The sequence below is a fragment of the Acanthopagrus latus genome, chromosome 4 (genome assembly GCF_904848185.1).
Source record: "Acanthopagrus latus isolate v.2019 chromosome 4, fAcaLat1.1, whole genome shotgun sequence".
NCBI classification, from domain to species: domain Eukaryota; kingdom Metazoa; phylum Chordata; class Actinopteri; order Spariformes; family Sparidae; genus Acanthopagrus; species Acanthopagrus latus.
In genome coordinates this window covers 24,446,572-24,468,870 of record NC_051042.1, presented here as the reverse complement: position 1 = coordinate 24,468,870, position 22,299 = coordinate 24,446,572, and the positions used below count along the sequence as shown (strand labels likewise).

The 22,299-nt window shown below is 38.9% G+C and overlaps 1 protein-coding gene across 1 annotated transcript in view; it reads left to right on the top strand.

Moving 5' to 3' along the window:
* The window catches only part of spon1a (spondin 1a), a 127,983-nt gene that overhangs the window by 16,616 nt on the left and 89,068 nt on the right, over nucleotides 1–22,299 (top strand). The window contains exons 3-4 of the mRNA XM_037096425.1: nucleotides 6,357–6,552; nucleotides 6,927–7,048. Coding sequence (XP_036952320.1) covers nucleotides 6,941–7,048 — 108 coding nt within the window. The 5' untranslated portion in view covers nucleotides 6,357–6,552; nucleotides 6,927–6,940. The remainder of the gene's footprint in view (nucleotides 1–6,356; nucleotides 6,553–6,926; nucleotides 7,049–22,299) is intronic.

Genomic DNA, 22,299 nt, shown 5'->3' with positions numbered 1-22,299 from the left:
TCTAGAAGATCATCATTATCAACTAGATTGTACTGAAATCATAGTTATTCCGGAATTACTAACCATCTAGTCGTTCCTCATTTGTTCCTCACTCACACCTCAGTGACAACTGATGTTTGTTTAACTTATTGTTAAGTGTCGCCCCTTTGATGGAAAGAAAAGGAAAACCCTTCTTTGCAGAAGGAAGACTGCACTGCTGATTATACACGTGTGAAAACTACTACTGAATGAAGATGCTATTAGCGCTTTAAATACGTCTACAGTACAGCCTGATGTTGACTCTGTGGACTTGATTGGTAAACAAGTGCTTGGTAATCCCTAATGTAAGTCTCCCTGATCTTGTCTCTTTGATCTTTGAGTAGCAAGGACCAGTAGGGACAAGATCTCGTGATGACCACGCTCTGTTGTCATTGTAGCCGAGTTGTGAGGCTGTACTGCAATCGTCATAAATGTGTCAGTTTTACCATTTTGTCGCTAATGTTAGTTTGCCTCGTAAGAAATGTGCTCCCATTGAAGAGGCAATTCTCCGCATGGCTGACTCCCCCTCAGTTTCAGACACCCCCTCCGTCTTAACTATACTAGAATGGGAGATGGCTGTGATCCCCTATGAACACATTATTTTCATCTCACACAAATTCTTTCCATTTTTCCCCTCTGTGCCTGTGAAAAAATATCAGAGCTTAACAGCGTTCCTGTCTGAATACTTCCAAAAAGCTTCTACCAATCCACAATAGGTGGCCTCCTTCCATAGGTGGAGGAATGATTTGTAATTTCTAGAGAGCCTGCAGCTTGTAAATTGCAGTTCTATCACACCATCACACGTGCTGGTGAATACTGACAAGCCCGTATCTAGCACTCAAACAAACTGACGTTGCTGAAGGGGGGCGCGGGGGATGTAGATATGAGAGATTTGTTGTACACTGTACACTCAAAAGTGATTGTGTCCTTGTGAAGCTCCTAAGGACTACCTATTAAATGTCATTGCCCTTTAATCATCCACAGCATCCTGGTGCAAGCACTTTATGTGCTGTCACTTTCCATCCAGGGACAGTGGACTGTTTTAAAGTCCCCTTCCACCACCGTGTGAGCATATGGTCCTAAACAGTGAAATGTCGGATCGAGTCTCAACTGCTACATGTGGAGCACTTAAAGCTGGGAGCATGACGCAGGATTTACTGGTGCACAAATGGACTCAACAAATTGAGTTTTTGATTGAGATAGAGTTCTAGTCAGTCAGTAGGAGAAACTGAACCTTTTCGATTACATATCTACATTTAGCAAACACTTACTAACACAACTAACACTAATTCGTACATACATTCATACACTGATGGCGGTGGCAACCACGCAAGGTGCTGAACAGCACATCAGGAGCAATTTGTGGTTCAGTAGCTTGCCCAAGGACACTTCAACATGCAGATCAGAGGAATCGAACCAGTGACCTTCCAAGATGCTGGCTCAACCCCTGAGCCACAGTCCCCAACATGGCATTTTAAGTAATTCAAGGCAACCCACAAATTATGCTGCCCTTCCTCAGAGATTTGTCAATGATCGCTCAAACACACGACTACAATTATGCACACGAGACCAGGCTCCAGCTGCACACATGGACTGTGCGTCGTGTTGTATAATAACAGCTTTGCAAAACCAATTTTCTTTTTTTTTTTCATATCGTGTGGTGGTTGGTTGGTTCTTTTTTTTTTTTAATGTTCTCGCCCTTAATTTCCTTTTCATAGAACTTGCAGTGCTGTACCTCATTGAATCATTTATTTTTCTGCTGGTCAAACCAGGACTAATAACAGGAACAGTGTGATCCTTTTACCGCAATCATTCCAGGTTGTTATGACAAGATGACCGCATGGACTAAAGGGGACAAAATGAATAAAACATAAATGACATTCAGTCTGGTTTCATATGATTAACCACAGAAAAGCTGGTCACTTGACCATATGTGATTTATGTGTGTAAAAATGTATGACTGTGTCTATTATGAAACCGACCGTGCAGTATTTTTGTCTGAGTGAAGGTGTGGTTGTCTTATCTATCGGTGATGGAGATGGAGCCTTTTCCTTTTCAAGGTAATAAATATACTGAATCCTGTAAAAAGTATTTTTTACATTCAGCTTAGATATTTCACTGTTTTATTGGAAGCTCAAGGAAAAAGTCTTCAGGATATCATATGGTAAGAATAAAATACTTTGCAGTCTGTGGGTTTTTCTGAAGGTGTTCAACTTTTCTCCCACAGTCCAGATACATGCAGTTTAGATGAATAGGTGTCAGCGGGTGTGAATCTGTTTATCCATCTGCCATAGATTGGATAGACAGGCTCCACCACCCTGTGACCCTAAACAGGAGAAGCAATAAAGAACATGGCTGAATATGGAGGATTTTCGCACTATTTTCTTAGTCTATAGAACTCAACCCTTTGATGCACATTTCTGCTTAGTTTTGTTGACCTAGCAAATATCCACTAGCTATAATCCAGTATGTCAGCAGCTGGCTTGCTAATAGTAGAACGGCTGGACATGTTCCTTAATCTCACAGGTAATGGATGTTAAGGTCAAGGTAACTTCAACCTCATGCTCAAACATGATGTAGGCCTGAAGTAGTCTCTCACAAGACGAACATTTCTAAGATATAGCAATTCACACCAGCTGTGGTGTCAGTCAACATGCTGATGATCCAACACATGAGTACATAGTGGTCATTTAAATGTTGCTACTCGAGCACTGAGTACTAATGGGTCGGACCACACCTTTCGTCCTTAATTTCTGTACCTCAGCTACACACATGTAAAGTTCCCTGACTGCAAGTTGGTGATGCTATTGCACTGACAAAATGTGTCAGTAATGTCATGATGGTGGACACTGTAGCAGTGTTGGTTTCTGTCTTTTTTACTGAAATGACAGTTATTAAAATAGTTGCATATTACTTCCTTTTCGATCGATTAATCAGCTAATCATTTCAGCTGCACATGGATCTATTCTGTACTTGCAGATTGTGCTCTGAATCTTGACAGTTGAGTTGTCAGTTGATGTTTTCTATAAATATCAAGAAACAATATTAACATTCGGTTTAGACACATACTGTATTATTTAACCAAACTTGAGTCTTGCAAGAGATCTTTATTTTAATTTATCTTGTCTATTCCCCATCTGTCCCGTCTCTTTTCAACCGAAGCAACTAATAACCTCAACACCCAGCAGATGCATATTCTGTACCATTGGGTAACTGGTCTGGCACAACAGAGAAAGTTGTAAAAAAAATATTAAAATGTCAAGGTCACTAGACTGGCAGTAACCATCACGTTCTCTTTGCTATGACGGTGCTGTGATCCCCACATTTACCGAAGACATGCAGTGCAAAGATCCCCTGGTTGGTATGGAACAGCTGGAGTCTTTGATTGCTTTGTCCCTCCGCACTCATATTCTCATGAATCTAATTTAGTGTCTCAGAGATGAAGAAGGATGTTGTAGATGGCAGTTCACAGTTATAGCCCTTTGTGGTGAATATGATTTTTTTTATCAGCTGTGAAATACATGCAAAGTGTGAGATCTGTGTCCAAGCTGTACCGTGACATTCTGAGCGCTGGTCACTCCCATATTCGTCTGCTGTTGTTTTGTTGTATCTTTGAGTAATCTCTATTTGTCCCTATGCTGCCGACACCCCAGTCTGTAGCTCTGTCAGATTTTCAGCTCAGAGTTTGAGTTTGACAGTCCAACAGACTGGCACAATGCTGCTCCTACACCTACTTACACATTCTCTCTTTGACTTGTTAATAAAGCGCAGTGACTATTCCTCTGCCATGGTTGCTGAATGAGGCGCCAACTCTCCTCCCCTCCTTCCATTCTCCTATCCATCACGGCTTTGTTGACAGGAGAAACAGCCCAGCTCTGTCTGTTGACAGGACATAATGGGCCCCTGTGGCCTTGTGTCATGTTGTGATTGACAGAGATTATTGAAAGCTAGATGTCAGTACAATATTCTATAAACTCTGCAGTGCTGATTGTTTACAGGAGCAAATAACAGATGAAAGCAATTTGTGCGATGCTCAACCGAATCTTCCTCAGTGCCGAGGACAATCTGTTGATACTGCACATGATTTTTCTATTTCTAGAAATACATAACTACACTTGACAGGAGTTAGTTGTATCGTTTTTATGTTCCTGAAGAATGTTCTGGATTTGATTTTATGATTTCCCACCCTGATTTCCACTCCGCTCCTGTGGTTTGTACTTTCTCATTTATTCATATTTGGTTAATTTGCTCATGTTAGTGTATTATTTACAAAATAATTGCACATGACACACAAACATTTTGACTGAACAAAACAAGGGGCAGAAAGAAGAAAAACTCACCTACCCCCTCCTAATAAAAGCATTAGATACCGCGGATACAGAGCAATACACATAGATCAGTTACAGTGGTCTTAATATTAATGGTACATAAAAAGGTTCAGAATATCACTTTTTGTTCCTTTATAGATTCTTTTGAAATGAATATTATTTGAGCAGCATTTTTAGTCATGGTCCAATTGTCACTGTTTGCATGTTGCTCAGTGAATTGAAAGGAGCCCAAAGCCTGGAGTAGACTTCCCTGTTGATTTAAACAGTCTTCTCTTCAGGGAACAATGAACAAATGCCCTTTTCAGGGGATAATTAAACTAAAATGACTCAAGTCCCTGATGAAATGAAATGTTAAATGCTAAAGGTGTAAAGGGGCTTGGGTTTCATGGGGTTCAGGTAAGATAAACCAAATATAAACAAACAAAACAAAACCTGCAGGTGTCCACAAATAAGGACGGCCCTGATGCAGGTAGCCTAGTTAACTTTCGACTTTTGTGGTCTCTTAACTCGCCTGAAGAATAAACACAATTTCCCTCAGACAGAACAAAATGGGGCAGCAAAGAAATCTCAATTGGGGCTTAAACAGACGCAAGTTCATCAGGACAAGGTCTACAGTGCCTCTGATCCAGGTCAAGAATGAGCTTGAGTCCAACAGTCCCCACCTCTCTTAAACCTTCACAAAAGGGCTCACCCTCTTATTGGCTGGGAGGGGCATGCCCCAAGCTGCTTCAGCTCATTGTTTAGGAGTCACCCTTTACCCAGGTGATCTGAATCCCCTGCGAACAGTCGAGAGAGATTTTGAAATTCGGCCAACAAATTTCCACACCCGTGACTTTATAAACAGTGTTTATGAGTCTTCGCTCTTTTCTGTAACACATACAAACATTTAGCTTTAGAGATGTATGTGAAGCCCTGACACTTCTGTGAGGTAACAAAATCGTGTAAGAATAAGGGAAAAGTGACAAGAAGCAGAATCTTAACTGCCCTGTGTTTGCAAGCTCAGTTTGTCATCTATTATGACTCCCAAAAAATGTTGCTTCAGGCACTCTTTCAGTGTGAACACCATCTTTAACCATTTTGATATGGTAAAAACAAAGCAAAAACATATAATCATTCAAATTTATGGATCATTTTGTTTCATCAGACCAGCTCTTAAAGGGATATTCCGGCATAAGTTTAACACATGGTCTAACACACCATGACACAGAGTAAGACCCCCCCCGAGAGATTAAGTTTTCTGGCCACTAGCTTATGTAGTTTTAGCAACCTCAGAAATGACCGTATGATAACAATACACTGCAGTCTATGACTCCAGCAGGAAACTGCCATCAAAAAGCCACTCATAGCCACAAATAATGGTCAGAACAGCACCAAACTTGACCTTTGAGTCAAATATTGTGAAGATATTATATATGTAAATAGCATTATTTTAAACTAATAGAAAATTCAAAGCAATATTGCTGCGACAAAGCCAATTGTTTACTTCAGGCCTGTTGTTTGGGCAATGATGTATGCCTTTTTAGTAAAACCTCCTGACTGCATGCTACAGCATTCACTGTGTCGAGGCTAGCCCACCTAATTGTATATATTTGTCGATACTCCCCCAAAGACACGCTGACAGGAGATTAATGAGAAGAAAAAAGGAAACCCCCAAAGTTGCTTTATGTCCACCAATCAGACGGATTGCTTCAAAAGCAGAGAGTTGAAATCTTGAATGTGTTGTTATGTATGCTCGCGGGCATATGGGTGCAGTAAATGAGTCATTACCAGTTTACTGGAACACAGAGCTTGAAGTTGTTTTTTAGATGTTTTCTCAGGCTCTCTATGGACAGCATTTAAAGACATACACACACACACACACACAGACACACACAAAAACAACAACACAAACTTTAGCAGTAGATACTCTATTAATAGTAATGTATATGAGTCTAGTTAAAACTCTTTGCCAACTTTTTCCCCATCGTTTCATGTAAAACTAAACAGGCTATTACATTTCACTCCTTCCAGCTGCAGCCCTCCTGATGTTTGAACGAGCTTTGCCAACTGCAAACCCAGCAGGAACACCAAACCCTGCATCAAAATGAGGCTCTGTAATGACCACTTAGTACTCCAAAGAAACTCTAAGTGACTCTGCTGCTGCTCCTGCTGCTCCTGCAGGCACCGAAATGCTTTCCAGAAATAATTTTGATATTAAAAATTCCTGGTAAGTGAAAGTGATTCATGGATGTCCTGTTCAGTTTAAATTTCTTAATGCCCGGTGTTCTAATGATGTTCATTGCTTATGTATTTTGAAGTCACAAAACATTCAAATTTGCCAGATAACAACAAAGTGACTGAATTTCTCATTTTATATTCTTGGAGCAAGTCTGTTTGTGCCAGGATGCACAGATGTAGTGATGCAGGCTGATCTGTAACTCAATGGTCTACTGCAGACGGGTTTTTTTTTTTGTTTTTTGTTTTTGCTCAAGATGCGGTTGACAGACTTTAGCAATAGGACAGGAGTTGGCATTATGCACCCTATAGGTTCAGTTAGAGAGAGAAAATGCGGGAGAAATGACAGGATGTGTCTATTTTCAGATTCCCCGTTTCACATGATGACATCATCTGATGAAGCGACATTTCTCTCCAGCTTCTGCACACACACCTGCCTCTCCTCACCAGGTGTGACCCCGACACGAGTGTTTACTTTGAAACTGAAGGTACAGATCACCGAGGGGACCTATGGCCTTAGCTGTCTTTTTCCCTTGTCTTTGCCTTTGCAGTCAGTCACAGGTGCTATAGTAGTTACCATGTTGTGACTGAAGCCATCACCATCAGTTGCTTTTAACTCTGTGATTTGGGTTTGTTCACATTCAGCTGAAGCGGATAGCGATTGTTTGGTGCTTAGTCAAGTTAGATTCAAGGCAAAAAAAAAAAAAAAAAAACCCCACAGCGAAAGTTTGAGAGTGAATGTTTCCAGTGTTACAGACGCGGTAAACTAAATACAATTAATAATTTATCAGCAACCAGTACTTCAAGGAATCATTCCACATGAATGCATGTTTACAGTTCATGCTTGGATTCCAACCAGTGGTGTAGTCTAGTTTATTGTAGTGGGTATGCTGTGATGATTCCCTCCCAGGCTTGTACACACCTGTCCCATGAGCACCACCACACTCACTACCGCATACATACAATACGTGATAATGTAATAACAAAGAGATGCTTCTGGGTGCCAAAGAACTTACACTGGACATGAATAAATCTGTCCTGTTTGTGGGTGCTACTCTTTGCACTAACATTGTTTTTTATTTTGTATTTATTCATGTACAGTAACAGGTTCCTTCTCACAATCAGGGAGAGGCTGCTATCTGCTGATAAATGCTGATGTTAAGCTTGCTGAAACTTTATTTTTCATTCATACTAAAAACCACAACAACAAAAAAAACACAACTTGATATCAGCATCGATATCGGCCATTGAAAAACCCATATTGGTCGACCACTACCTTTTAAGATTACCATGAATTAACAATACTGTCAGTTGCATATAGTAGTTGACATTATGAATTTCAATTGTCACAGCTTTGCATGTTGGCTGATATTTACGTAACTTTCTATCCCACTACTCCCTCTGTTTTTAAATTCACACGCGCGCACCACTGTCTCTGCTGATTGATTCTGCTGCTGTGTCCTGGTTGCTCAATAAAGAAATGTGTTAACAAGCTAATGTTATCTACTTAGCTTGCAAACAGATATGCTCATTAGAGAAATGTGCCACGAACAAAGACAAACAATAAAATCTGTTTTAGCTAGCTGTCTTAGCTAGTTCGCTAGCTAGATAGTAAGGTTAACTAGTGAGTTAGCTAGATTTCATGGTAAAACGATTAACTGATCGACGTTGATAACATCGCTCGCAGCTAGCTAACTTCAGTACGACGTACTTTTATCATTTATTTTGAATTGTATCATTAAGCAAAGCTTGATCAAGGACTTTCTCTGTTTGAAAAATTTCAAGCAGCAAAGCTGTTAACCAATCGCCCAGAAAAAGATAAAGATTTTACATAATAGTTCATATAGTTACTGGCAGCAAAAGTGTGTATTTTCTCATTGGCTAAAAAGGTGGCGTGGAGCTGTGGTTTAGACTGAGCTCTCCCATCGTTGGTGCATGGGCTGGTCCCAGCTCCTTGGCATAACATAAATAGTACAGTTTGTTAGTGAATAGTGATTAGGTCACAATAGTCAGGCACTTAAACCAGACAGGTAAATTAATAAATCCTATCACCAGGGAAATGACCATTAAGCAATTGTGTTTGTTGGTAGGTGACGTCAGGCTTTAGGAGTGGTCCACCATCACTCTCCTTCCTGTTTGGTCGCACTCAAGGATCGACACTTTTTGTCTGCCATGCTCATGTTCATGTGTAGAGGCCCTGGTCATACCACAAGCAAAGATTCATGTTGTGTCGAGCCTTCTTAGTGTTTTAAAAATGGTGATTTAGATGCAATCGTAAAATTGCCCCAGCACTCCACTGAAAATTTGCTTGCCCGAAAACGAAACCACGGTAAATCTTAAAAGTGCCTCTTTCATCGTAATCATGCTTTTATATACATTTCATATACATTCACAAAAAAAAGCATAGGTTGCTTTTTGGCGCGAGTTTCACATTAAAGTTCTGTCACAAAACTATATTGTTACGGATCTTAGCACATTTTTAATTGGGTACACAGAAATCCTGGAGCTTTCTTAGAGGGTATACAGCATTCACATAGACTACAGCGCTGATTCCAAAACCTGGAATCCTACTTTAGTTTGCAAGTTACATTTCCAATAAGTAAGGGTGGTAACTTGCTCTTCTAGACAGAACTGCACTGAAACGTTCTTAAATTGTTTTTTTTTTTTTGCAGCTGTTGGGAATCATTCTCACAGCTTTGTGCCCATTACCCAAGGACCTAGACACTGAAAAATACACAGTTTGCCTACAAAGGAGTTACTGCAAAGGACATAAGGGCTCAGATGATGAAAACATCTTTTAAAGGGTCGTCGATATTTAGGACTTAACGCCAAGCAATGAGGGCAGAGAAAATAATTATGACAGGAAAAACTGCAAATTGGACATTTAGATTAATGTCATCTCACTAACTGTGCTCGTAAGAGTTGACAGGGACAAAATCGGCCATTTTAAAAAGTAGTCGGGACTTGTCCCAGTGTCCTCAGTGCAAATGACACCTATTTTGGACTTTCCATATTTCAGCTGTTTTCAGTAGCATTTGGTTTTAATTCAACAGCAACATTTATGTTACTTTGACAGTCACTGACAAACGATTTATTCAGTCACCTTATTTTCTTTTTCAAGTGCCCGCCCCTCCCTAAACAGCTTCTAGTCATTCTTTTCCAGATGGATTTGTGACACAAACCATCTGTCACGTCAGGTTAATATTATTTCAAGCTCATATTTCTCCTCTTGAAAAAATATACCCTGAAAATACAAGCTATACATCAGGTAAAAATTGCACATACTGTGTGGCAGCTTATCATCATTAAACCACTCTAACAACCTTTAAAGATTGATTAGAAAATATTGAAATATGCGTCCGAGTCCAAGCCCGTCTTCCACTGAATTTGTTCTCTTGCATCTCATTATTGGATTCACCTCCACAACAAAGAGGTTATCGATTCCCACACAATGTCACAGTTGCCTCCACATACGAGATTAAAGTGGAAAAAAGTACCTTAAATGAAGCCCTGTAATTTCTCTCATTACCACCCACCTCAAGTGTTAGGCAAGTGCCTTTGAAGAAAAAAAGCCAATTAACTTACCAAGGTGATTCTGAGGACAAAAACTTCCTTCAGGGAAATAGACAAGAAATTTGGATGTATTGGACGACCCTCTTTTCTCTCCACCTGTTTTTCGTGATAATGTGCAGGATACTGAAGAGAGCTGGCAGTATATAAAAGACAAAGGTTCTTCAGTATAGAAATGTTCTAATTAAACTATACTCTGTTACAGTTACATTTACTCCTGTGTCATCTTCTCTGCAATAAGGTTACTTGGGATTTATTCTCATTTTCAGGTTTTATTTTGAGTTACTCCTAGAATAGATTTTTGTTTTAGTGTGCAACTGTTTCCTCATACTGCTCAGTGCTGCAGCACCGTATTCACCCTCTGTCCGAAATGCTCAGTTTTAGCTCTTGTCTCTTTAAGGCCCCTCCTCCCAAATGCATGATACATCAAATATTATTAGGCTTAGGTGCAGCTACTGTATGACTGTAAAAGAGGTCACTGATCTGCCAAAGGAAGAACACATTATTGTCTTGTAGCTAGCGATCAGGATCACAGTGACCAATTCTTTCGCTCTACAAGGTCCAAAGGTCATCTGTGAGTGCTGCTCTGTTTTGCTAATATTTTGCCCTCCAGCAATCAAGCCTTAGTTATGGAAAATAGAATACGCTGGCAATAACAAATGTGTATTTCCATGTTTTTTAAATGAGAGGGAAGGATAAAAGGTTATTGATGGTTGGCCCATAGTAGTGCGGGCTTGAAGGTAAAAGGGAAATTATCTCAGTTGAAACTTGAGATAATTTATAAAGTCATATTATTGAGAAAGGACTAAAATGCCAAAAGGCACAATTGCATTCCACAATTACTGGCTGCAATATTTCCTCCTGACACAAGGGTTAAGTGTTAATCTGTTCACCACAATCATTATTTTTTCTTTCATTATTATCAAAGGTTGAGAAATCCTAAAAACACGGTGCAGTCAGTCTTGTCTAAAGTGGAGCACTGACGTCAAGCTAGGTTTCTTGGTCTTGATGAATGTCTTTGTAATGCATGCTTTGAAACTCATTAGTTCTCTTAAATGAATTGCATGGTAACCACACTGAATTGGTTTAAAGTAATTAGTTTCACCTTAAATTATTCACCGGAACCCATCAGAAGCGAGAAGGAGAGTGTGTTGGCATAGAAAATGCACACACTGACTGCATAGCATTATGATCTAGAGGCTTTGGAAAAGCCATGGAAGGGTAATATTGAAGGAATGGAAGTATCATTTGCTAATGCTCAAATGCTAACCTTTGTGTAGGTTGAAGTGCTACTGACAGATTGCCAGGTCTAAGACAATGCAAACGCTAAGAGACAAAATTCAGCAATGAGTTTGGGAGTAAGGTCTTGAGTGATTTTAACTCATAACCACTAGCATTTGTCATTTGGTGCGCCTATCTTGGAAAAAATTGGTGATTTGAATGTGTGTGTATGTGTAGAAACTCCTCTGTCTCAAATATAGTGCTTAAGTCTGCGTATTTTATGGCTGACATCTTGTCCCGTTGTGCACTCATAAAGTACTAAGAGACTAGACCGAGAGTTATTAAATGGAGCAAGTTCAGGACAAGTTCAGAGACTTCTGGCGATGACAGTCTTTTATTTCTCTTTCGCCATGTTCAAGGACACCAGCTGTGTTCAAATTAGAGGCAGGACTAGTAGAGAATGGATCGCCTCAGGTTTTTAACATCTGAATCTGTGAAAACTGATAGATAATTCTAGTGAGCTGAGGCTGAGAGTCGGAACAGCAGGTGTTGGTTTATAGAAGAGTCACGTGATGGTCATCTGCGCTGCCTGAGATTTTGCAGGCTGGTTATTTCAGATATGCTGTCGGTTTTACCTGTTTTCTCTGATGAGATTGCATCACACATCACACGGTTTATTTTCATAGACTGAAACATTCATATTACTTTCTGCTAGTATACTTATAATGAGCACATACAGCTTTCAGTGGATTTTTTTCAGCAGCTTGTTATTCTGTTGTCTTACACAGTGAGATATCTGGCACTCTGAATGCTGTGGGTTTCCTAATGATTGTGATTTATGTGACTTTTATGCGCTACTATACACTAGCTCCCCTATACTGAACCCCTCGGGCTGTTTTGTCAAACTGCCAGTCTGTTTTTTTGTCCATTGTAGGTCTGCTTATCTTGGTCTGTATGTGTTGCGCAGTTTGCTTTCCAACTGTACTTAATTGTATGCTATTGTATTTATGGGTCATGTGTGCATCTTTTACATTCTATATTCTGTGCACTTGGCAAGATGTTCTAATAACAGGGCTCACACTAGATTATTAACATGCAGTGAGCAACAACCATCTTAACATAGGTTTTCTTCTATGCTGGCTTATATCTGATGCAAATAATGCATCACTGATTATATAAAATGATCAGTGAAAGAAATTCTGATATGTTAAATTTCCATGGCCGTTTGTCACCTTGACTTACAGAAGTTAGAGATGGCTGATTGGACACATTACCTCCATGCTAAGTCATTGTAACTTTGTGTGGCACCTTGACACGTGCTATTAAACTACTCTCTTTCCCTGAGATTGAAGTGTATAACTACTCTTCAGCAGGGCAGAAAATTACATCACTATTATCAAAGGACATGCTGTTCTACCTGTGTTTGACGGGGAGTGATTTTGTCAGTGCTGATGAGCTATATTATCTGGGAGACAATGAGAGAGCGAGTGTGATGCAGCAGATTGGTCTAATTAAAACCACGTTTCCACGGGATTTAATTTATCTTGTGTCTTACATCTGGTAGACCGCAAAACTTTTTGGTGTATATGCATAATTGAAAACCTTGTAGAGCGGGTAAAGTGTGTGTGTGTGGTGTGGGTGTGGGTGTTTCTCACTTTTCCATGCCACTGTTGTACAGTAGTACTCAGGTTCATGTGAATCTCAGGAGTAGGATAAGGGGAAAGGGAATTAATGTAGTTGGAGAACAGTTCTCAAGAGGATAGGCTTGGTCCTTATTGTGTGTGTGCATGCTTTCATGTACAGTAGGTGTGATATACTGAATGCACTCGGGTTCCGTTTGGAAGCTGATAATTTCTATACTGCCCTGGTGCAATGGGAAGTTAATTTGTCACATGTTATTGACTCACTCCTGTCTGCTCACCGGGTGGCCTTATTGCACTGATGAAGCTCTTTGCCGCAACACTGGATCAGCTGACTTGGGTTCAGACGTTTGCATGACTCTCAGGGTTTTGGGGGAATTAAATGCAACAGTTATGTATCATACCAGCATCACACGGATGTGGTCAGAGTGGACTAAAACACATACCTTGCACACCAGAGAACAACATTCGCATCCAAAGCCCTGTCTGAGGTAAAGTTTACACAATAAAGCAGATGGTGAAGTGCAAGTGCAGAAAAAAAGAACACATTTATTTATGTATTTACTTACTTACTTATCTATCGGGGACAGTGCACATTAATACATATAAATATGCCAGAATCAGCCATGAGGGTAATTTTCAGCAGTATCAGAATATTTAAGATGTGCCAGATATTTTAACTAACAGCATTTCTCATTGTGTTACTAATGGAAAGGGTTGCATGAGATGGCTTGATTATCACATTAAATGGTAAGTAATTAATATAAACTGCATGTGTATTTACATATAATTTCCATGTTTAGATGACATTATGAAAAATCCGTAAATGATACCAGAGACACCCACCCATTTCTTAGATAGGTTGGATTCAGTGCCATGATCTAATGCAGGATGTCGATCTAACAAAATGAGAACAGTGACTAGTATAGTCTAGTGACTAGTGACTTTATTGTCACTATATCAATTCTAATCCTCAGTTTGTCTAATTCAGTGCCATGGACAGACTGCTAGCCAACTTTTCTAATATATTGCTGTTAGTAAAGTTTGTTAAAAACAGTCTCACCAAAAGGGGAAAAGAAAGGCTTGAGATGAGCCTGTGATCACCAAGGTCAACAGTTCGGGCTTCACAAACCCAGGATTTTTCAAAACCTGAGGGAAAATGTTTAATTGCAAGAAATGTTCATGACTCATCTTGTTTCCTAGGAGAGGCACTCGCACTGAGTTGTTACTGTGGGATGCATTATTACTCCATGACTACCCTACTATTAGAAAACATTTTTGTATCGCCTCAAGCAAATTAGACCAGCATCCATCCCAAAGGCCAACAACAGTTACTTCTTAGTTTTAATTGGGAGCGTACCATTCAAAAGAGCTCATGAATATAACACGGCAACAAGAGCAGAATTCTTGTATCTTTCATTGTAATCATATCAATGCTTCATACTATTATATGTAGGGCCCTATAAAAATGTTATTTTTTCCCAAATTCTGTTTTATTTTTTCCTAAATTCTGTTTTTTCTGTTTAAATTTTTAGGAATCCCATTTTTTTTTACCTTTTACTCTTATTTTACTACCATAAACAGTGTGTTTTTTATGTAAATGACTAAAATGTACACAAATTAAATAGAAATTATAGATTATTATTGATAAAAGAAGAAAAAAGTTTTTTTGCCAACGAAGACGGAGCCATGGGCAGCCGCTTCGCCATGCTTACATTGTTTTGAAGGGGAGGGTCTCAGGCTGTGGAGGGGGCTTATTGTGCCACCCAGATATTCCGCGTTAAAAAATAGATTCGGCCAATTCCACGATTCTGTGATCGCGGAAATCATAGGGCCCTATATATGTAGCTAAAACAACCACACAATGCCAGGTTGTGTATGTGTCTCTGTGCCCTGTTTGAAGGCAGACACATAGACACCCAGCTGATTTGCTGCTGTTTCAGGACAGCTCACACATTTAAGATCACATTGCTGAGACTCTGTAGGCCAAACGTAACTAATGAAGCCTGACCAATGACTTTTTAGTAGCACTGTACGATGGTACAATGGTAACTGTTGCAGAGCGGCTACAGAGCATTAGTTCACCATCCCCAACAAAGCTTTGAAAAATGTCAGATTTTCTCCGAACGCTGTCAGCCGTAACGCTGGCCATGTCTTGACAAATAATAATTGTTATAACTATGTTTGTTGATGGAATCTCTTTTACTGCTTAAGTCAGCTCATATCCTCAAGAGAAAAAATCATTTCAGTTCAAAAAGCTTTAAGTTAGATTTCCTGATACAATGCTGCATCTTAAAAGGAAACTAGAACCAAGAAAATTGGTGTTGCTTCCACCCTGATCACTGCTCAGTCTTAGCTTCATCGCCTTTTTTTTTTTTTTTTTTTAATTTATTTTGAGCTGCTGATATGTATTGCAGATATTGGAGTTCGATGCTGTTCATTTTTGTGTAATATCTCTGGTTGCTTTTTAATATCAAACTGTGTGGAACTGCTTTTTCCAGACTTTTAGTGTTCCTACATCATTGGTAAGACTTTAAGAGCACAATGCTGTTATGAGTTATGCCAGAGGACATATTGTTAATGCTTTATAAACTTAACTTTGTATTTGATCTGAAGATTTTCCTCATTTCTACATGCCACACTCAGCCACCATTTCTGAGACAAGGCAGTGACTGTCAAAATGGCAGGAGAATGAATACCAAAAAAGAATCTCATTTGTATCTAATCTGTGTGGTTTAAGTGTTTACTTCCATCAAAAGAAGCTTTCTGAACATCTAACTGAAATGAGCCTTTTTACATACAACTGTGATTAGAAGAGTGAAGCCAGAATGATGATGTTGACATTGCCGTTGCCCCGTATCAAATAAAACTCTTTTATACAGATCCAAATGTGCAACCCAATTTTCAGAAGTTTCTCTGTATTCTGGCTTGTCTCTGTCCTGCTGGGTGTCCCTGTTGTCTTTTGTTCAAGCTGCAAAGTGCCAGGACAAATGTTTAATCAAGATTTGTTATGCTCAATCATATGCTGGTTATAAAGCATACTCCAGAGTGCAGTGAGAGTGAGTGGGAGTGAGTGTGGCCAACAATCGACATCCACATCAAAAACCATGCTAGAAGAGATTGCTGGCATGTTCCTAAGCAACACACAAAATGCACAAACACACATAGATCCAACCAGGAGTGGGAGATGATTTTTTTTTTTTTTCTCATAGTGTACTTCAGCCTCCTCTGATCCCTGATAGTCCTCCATTTTTCTGTATCCAACTACAAAACATCTCTAATGCTCCCTTCAGAGCCCTACGCCTCCAGTCTCAGGGGGATGAGTCAACCTTCAGTTCAGCATCTAGAACTTTCTAAACTCCCCTCTCCCACTTACGATTATTGTAATTGAAATAGTGAAAAATGAAGGTGAAGATAATGAAACTGAAATGCAATTCAGAATGGTTGCACGATAAAAACAGACTGTTTGGTGAATAGAAGTAACGCAGAAGATGGCATCACATGCTGACTTTTTTCACTTGCTCTCTCTGCTCTCCATCATTTCTCCAGCTGATTCTTCGTAGCCCACTTCTCTCAGACAGCCCTCTGCATATCTCTATCTCTGACCAGCAGACTACTTGACATTGACTGTTCCTCGCTGAGGCCAAAGTCAGGTTAAGATTGCAAGCTCTTCATTAGTATTCAGGTTTATGAGAGCTCTGTGGAGCTGAGCGGGCCTCAACTTCTGGCCAGAGCCTGGCTCAAACAAAGACCTGCTGAGACCAAGCAGCAAGCATCCTGATTCATCCTTCACACGGATGCAATTCTGCAATAGTTTTTCTTTTCTGTGGACTCTGTTATTCCTAGGATACATAGCCAATGCGACATTTTAGAGAAATTACCCTATTGTATATATGGTAGATATTTTAACCTGTTTCTTTGATAGCCATGATGGCTGCAGAAAATACACTTATACACAAATATACAGTACACTATGAGTACACACTCAGGTAAGTAGCATTATTTTGTTTTCTTCCAATCAAATCTTTTTATTCCTAGTTTAACAACTTAACCCCACTGCCACCTGCTCTTACTCTGAATTTTTAAAAATACATTCATCAGAATAAGAAATGTTCTGGAAAATATTTAATATTTGTGAAATTATGAAAGACCCACATATATGTATTTTCAGTAATGTCCTCCTCCATAACATGAACATTAAAATGTTTGAAAGTACTGCTGCACAGTATTGAATTACTTAAAGGGCCAGGTCACCCAAATCAAAAATGGAAATATCTTCTTTCTCACCCCTGACCATGTGGATCATTTTGGTTTTATCTGCTTTGATTTTATTTTTTTTTAAATATCCATCCATGACTTTTTCTAGTCTTTACCACACAGGAGCAGCACATATTCCTTTCACCCTTATTCCAGGATTTCTACAAAGTCTCTGAAAGAGATGGCTCAAAAACAAAAGGATTTAGCATGACTCAACAGCAGTAGTGATAAGTGGAAAAATATCTTTCATTGTTAAGCTTGGTGAACTGACTCTGGTGAACTGATGCAGTTCAAGTTTTCTCTAATTATGTAGACTTCTTGTAGTGTGATGTAACATTTTATTTTGCAACAATATTGGTGTGTCATGCAAATATCTGGTGTTATTATAAAACAGAAAGGTGTGCATGCACCACTTTCACAGCATCCTCCTCTTTTCTCTTGTATTGCGATTGAAATAGAGATCCTAAGATGCCATTATGGATTGAGTGTGCAAGAAAAAAGGAGCGTCAGTATCAATATAATCTGTGTTGTTGGGGCAAATAACCTCATAAGTGAGCAACAATAGTAGTCACATTTGCTCTTCTCAAGGTCAAAAAAGGGGAAATAAAAATAGATTATTGAGGTAAAGTGGCTCAGGATGGTAGCTGTGCAAAATACACACAAATCTCATTATATCGGGATCAGTTTATGTCCCTCTTTCTTTGTTCAGTGCCTTCTTTTCATCCTGGTCTCGACCACATTATAACTTTTCATTTTCTTCTTTATTGCATGTCTACCCCAGCTTCTTGTCCCCCTGTCCTTATTTGGTGTGGCAGTCGAGAGCTGAGAGAGCCAGCAGACCCGCACTGTATTAACCGATAAATCTTGCTACTCTTGCTACTCCAGCATCTGCCGCCATCTCAAAGGTTTCTCAACACTTCTTTCCATGTACTCCCCAGATCCCAGACAATCTGATTCTCTCTACAGTCTGAGGCAAAACTGTACCCAGGACAGTCATTTCAAACTAATGATGCCTGGGATAGGAATTTAGTCCTAAGTCTGCTTTTTTCCCCTCTTTTCTTTCCTATTTTATTTCTCTCTCATAGAAATTCTGTAAAGAAAAAGACATGGAGATGTGACCTTAAAATGTTCCCCGGGCTCTCTGAGTCTGGCTGACCTCTGTGGAGTGTGGAGATAGTTGAAAAACAGCTGAGGATTTGCGCTTTATTTTCTTGCTTCCTGAGTTATCCTCATGAGCAAGAAATGGTGTATATCTGCTCTGACAAATTGCAGGTGCTGACATGGACATTGGGAGTTAGGGGCACTAAGGGGGCTGCAGCAGCTAGTAAAGCAAGGCATTCCGAAAAACATAAATTGATTAAAAAAGTGTGATGAGTGATTGGATGTCTCTTTCCTGCTCTACAAGCAAAAAAGCATGTCATTTTTTTCCACAAAAGAGACATAAATTAATGTGTAACATCTGCCAAATATACGGCTCAAATAATTAAGAATCCGTCATAGTCAGCATTTCACAAAGTTCTTAATGTTTCTTCTATCTCAACAATGCTCAGAACTGAGTGATTTTTTAAAAAGTCCAGGAAATTGCTGTTGTGTGGGCTGTAGTTGATGTGGCTGCTTTGACAGACAGAATGCTGGTGTTCACATTTGTGCTCTGCTGTGCTGCAAATATTATCTAATTGTTGTAAATTGTTAATAACCATTTGCTTTGAGTTATGCTGGTCAGTCAAATGAACACAAAAAACAACATAGAAATGCTGCAAACCATTTTCTATGATGTCATTATGACTGACTTCTCAGCACCCACAACAGTAACTGGCATCACTGCCTCATATTAGCATAAACAAGGTAAGCTGTAGTGTTTTTCTCAGGGTGGTGATAAACTTGACTGAGGTTTACTGTCATCCCGTTCTATTTATCAGATTGATCTCAGTTAGTACAAGTTAGATATAAATCCTCAGTACATACCATAGTTAATCATGGTATTCCACAAGGTTCGGTGCTTGGACCAACACATTTCACTTTATCTTTGCTTCAGTTAAGGAATAGCATTAGGAAACACTCCATGCATACTTATTGCTTTGCAGATGACACTCAATTATACTAATCAGTTGACTCAGATGATACTAATAGGTTAGCTAAACTTATTAGTATCATCTGAGTCAACAACTAAACTTATGCCTAAATGTCTTAAAGGCTTAAAACCAGTCATGAACAACATTCTTCTGCTTCTGAACTCAGAACTCTTTTTTGAAGTGAAGGTAAAGTGAAAAGCTACCAGGCAGTTGACGCACTGCTGACACACACGCTATGTGTTTCTTTTGTCCAGTGTATTGAAACACACCTCCCAACACACCGGATATAAACAAATAATTCCCCAAAAATAGATTAAATCCGGAAAGAGTGGACAAGAGGAATGGTTTGATGCGAAGGTATTAAGATTCAGGAGAGTGGATGGTGTGATAATGCCCCACTGCTGTGATGATCTCTCAGACTAAGAAGTATCCCCACGCATAATAGAACTAACATGTAAGAGAGAAATACATCTATTTATTGCCTGGAGGTTGATGTGAAAGCCTGTCTGTGGTGTCTATGTGTGTGGGTAGGGCTGGTGGATGGATGTGTGTAAGCTCATCTCAGAGCATAAAGCGCTTATAGCACCATAGCTTTTATGTTTATGACATTTTATTTGTGTATATATATATATATATATATATATATATATATATATATATATATAATATATATATATATATATATATATTATATATATATTATATATATATATATAATATATATATATATATATATATATATATATATATATATATATATATATATATATATATATATATATATATATATATATTTAATGGATGTCGATTTTCATCTACAGTCTGGGCAGCAATAAAAAGAATAAAAACGTCCTTGATAGAAATGCCTCCTTTCCTTTCATGTCTTAAAGGCTACACTGTCATAATTTAATGCATTATGTACAAATTGTATAAATGTTTAATGAGGGTAACAATATCAAACGTGTACCCTAGCATACTTTCTTTAAAACCCTCTGTCGCAAAATCTACGGACTAGTTTATAAACAGAGGCAATGGAAATGAATTAAAGTCTTGAGCACTCTCCCTCAGTGGTAAATGTCATCAGCACATCTTCTTTATCTCAACTATTAACCGAAATGGAGTCAATACGGTGTTGTGGAGAATACGGTAGTTAGATGTTGACATTGTCAGAAGCAGCAGGCAACAGCACATTAAGTTTATATCAACAAGGATGATTTGAGATTGGCTCCCATGTGAAACAAGAGGTCCTAATGGTAGTTTTATGTTTATTGATTAGATGGGAGTTAAACAGGAGATTGCTTTTAACTTTTAAATAAGAAGTAGTAAAATATATTGAAGGATATGGGCCAAGAGGTTTGGAGAAGAAACAGCTTAAGAAGAAGAGAGAAGAGAATGAAGTAGTCTTCAGCAGTACTCTGCAAATCCTGATTTGATCTGTTAAAATCTTCTAGAATAAGATAATGAGTAAGTGAAAACATTGTTCTCCTTTTTTGCTTTACCTTATCATTCTGAAGTAAATATTAATTGCACCAGTGTAATGGTTGTGTGAAAAGGAATTTACCTCGCTGTGCCACTGGGCTGGATCTCTTTCCTAGAAAAGTGAAGGTTGAATAGCGGCACAGAGGAAACCTGCCTGCCATTGTGTGCACATGGGCTGACCAGCTGAAAAAACGAATGAGTTGACAACTTAAAACCTCACAAGACATGACAACTTTTTTAACAAAGCAAGTGCAACAACACAGAATCAGCAGCAAGTCCAGCTATTGCTTTTTTGAGCTTAACTGATTAGCTCTAATCCATTCTCTTGTTTGATTACTTTCTTCTTACCTTCTTAGCTTCATCTTTCAAGGTCCATTTCAATCTCTATATTGGACGGCAGGGTCAACACTGTGAATCCCAGGCAGTCAGAACAGAGATAGCTATTGGAGATAACTATACTATGCAGCAGTTACAGGTTGCTTTCAGGAAACCCAATAAAACATGGAGAGTTGATGACTTCAGAGGAAAAAACAGAAAATGCTCTCTTTAGAAAAATTATCAAGTTGCACACTTTAATGATGCCTCCTCACGGAAGTCACACGCAGAAAGAAGCAATCGGGCTGCTATTGCTGAGACACAGACACCACTCCCCATATAACATGTCATTGTAACATAATTATTTGGAAGGTGATGGCTGGTGTTCAAATAAACATTCTAGCTGACGACTTACCATGCTGACACCGTATTTCAAGTTTTTTCATCATAATCTGTGCCATATAGCTAATGATTAAGTTGCATCAACATGGACTGAAAGAAATTCAATAACTTAAGTAGAGCTGCACAAGATGAGTATCTGCTGATTCCATAGCACAAGTCGAATGTAGTTGGTAACTTGTTAGGCTGAGCTTGGATCATTATTTTTCCAATTTTTATTTGTTTCGTCAATCCACTACTTGGTACAAAATAACAGATAGAAATAAAAAGAAATATCTCACCAACAACTGAATGAAATTCCTTGAAATGTTTTGACACACGATCCCTAGAGGATGAAGCTCTCTTATTTTACTGACCACCTGACTTTTCCCTCACCACAAGCAGGCTGACAACTTTTACAGAGGTATCTCAACAATTATCACATGCTTTGCCATTAGTTCGAGATCTCTTATGCTATTAAATATTGTGATTGTGACTTGTCCCTTAACATTTACTCAGTGTTGTTCTGGAAAAACAATATTTCAAAGCTGTCTCTCAGGACAGAGTTGGAAGGATAGAATTTGTGAATGCAACCCTGCCAACTGGAAACATTAACGAGTAAATCCTCCTTGAAATGAGTCCAGATCATCCAAATGTTCCTGCAAGGAGTATAAATCCATCCCTCAAACTTGCATGTCAGCTGATACAGGCTTGAAGTAGAATTACAGGGTGTTTGATGTGTGGGCCTGATGAATGTGTTAAAGGATCTGATGATCATATGATTAAATTCATATGTGAATTTTAAAA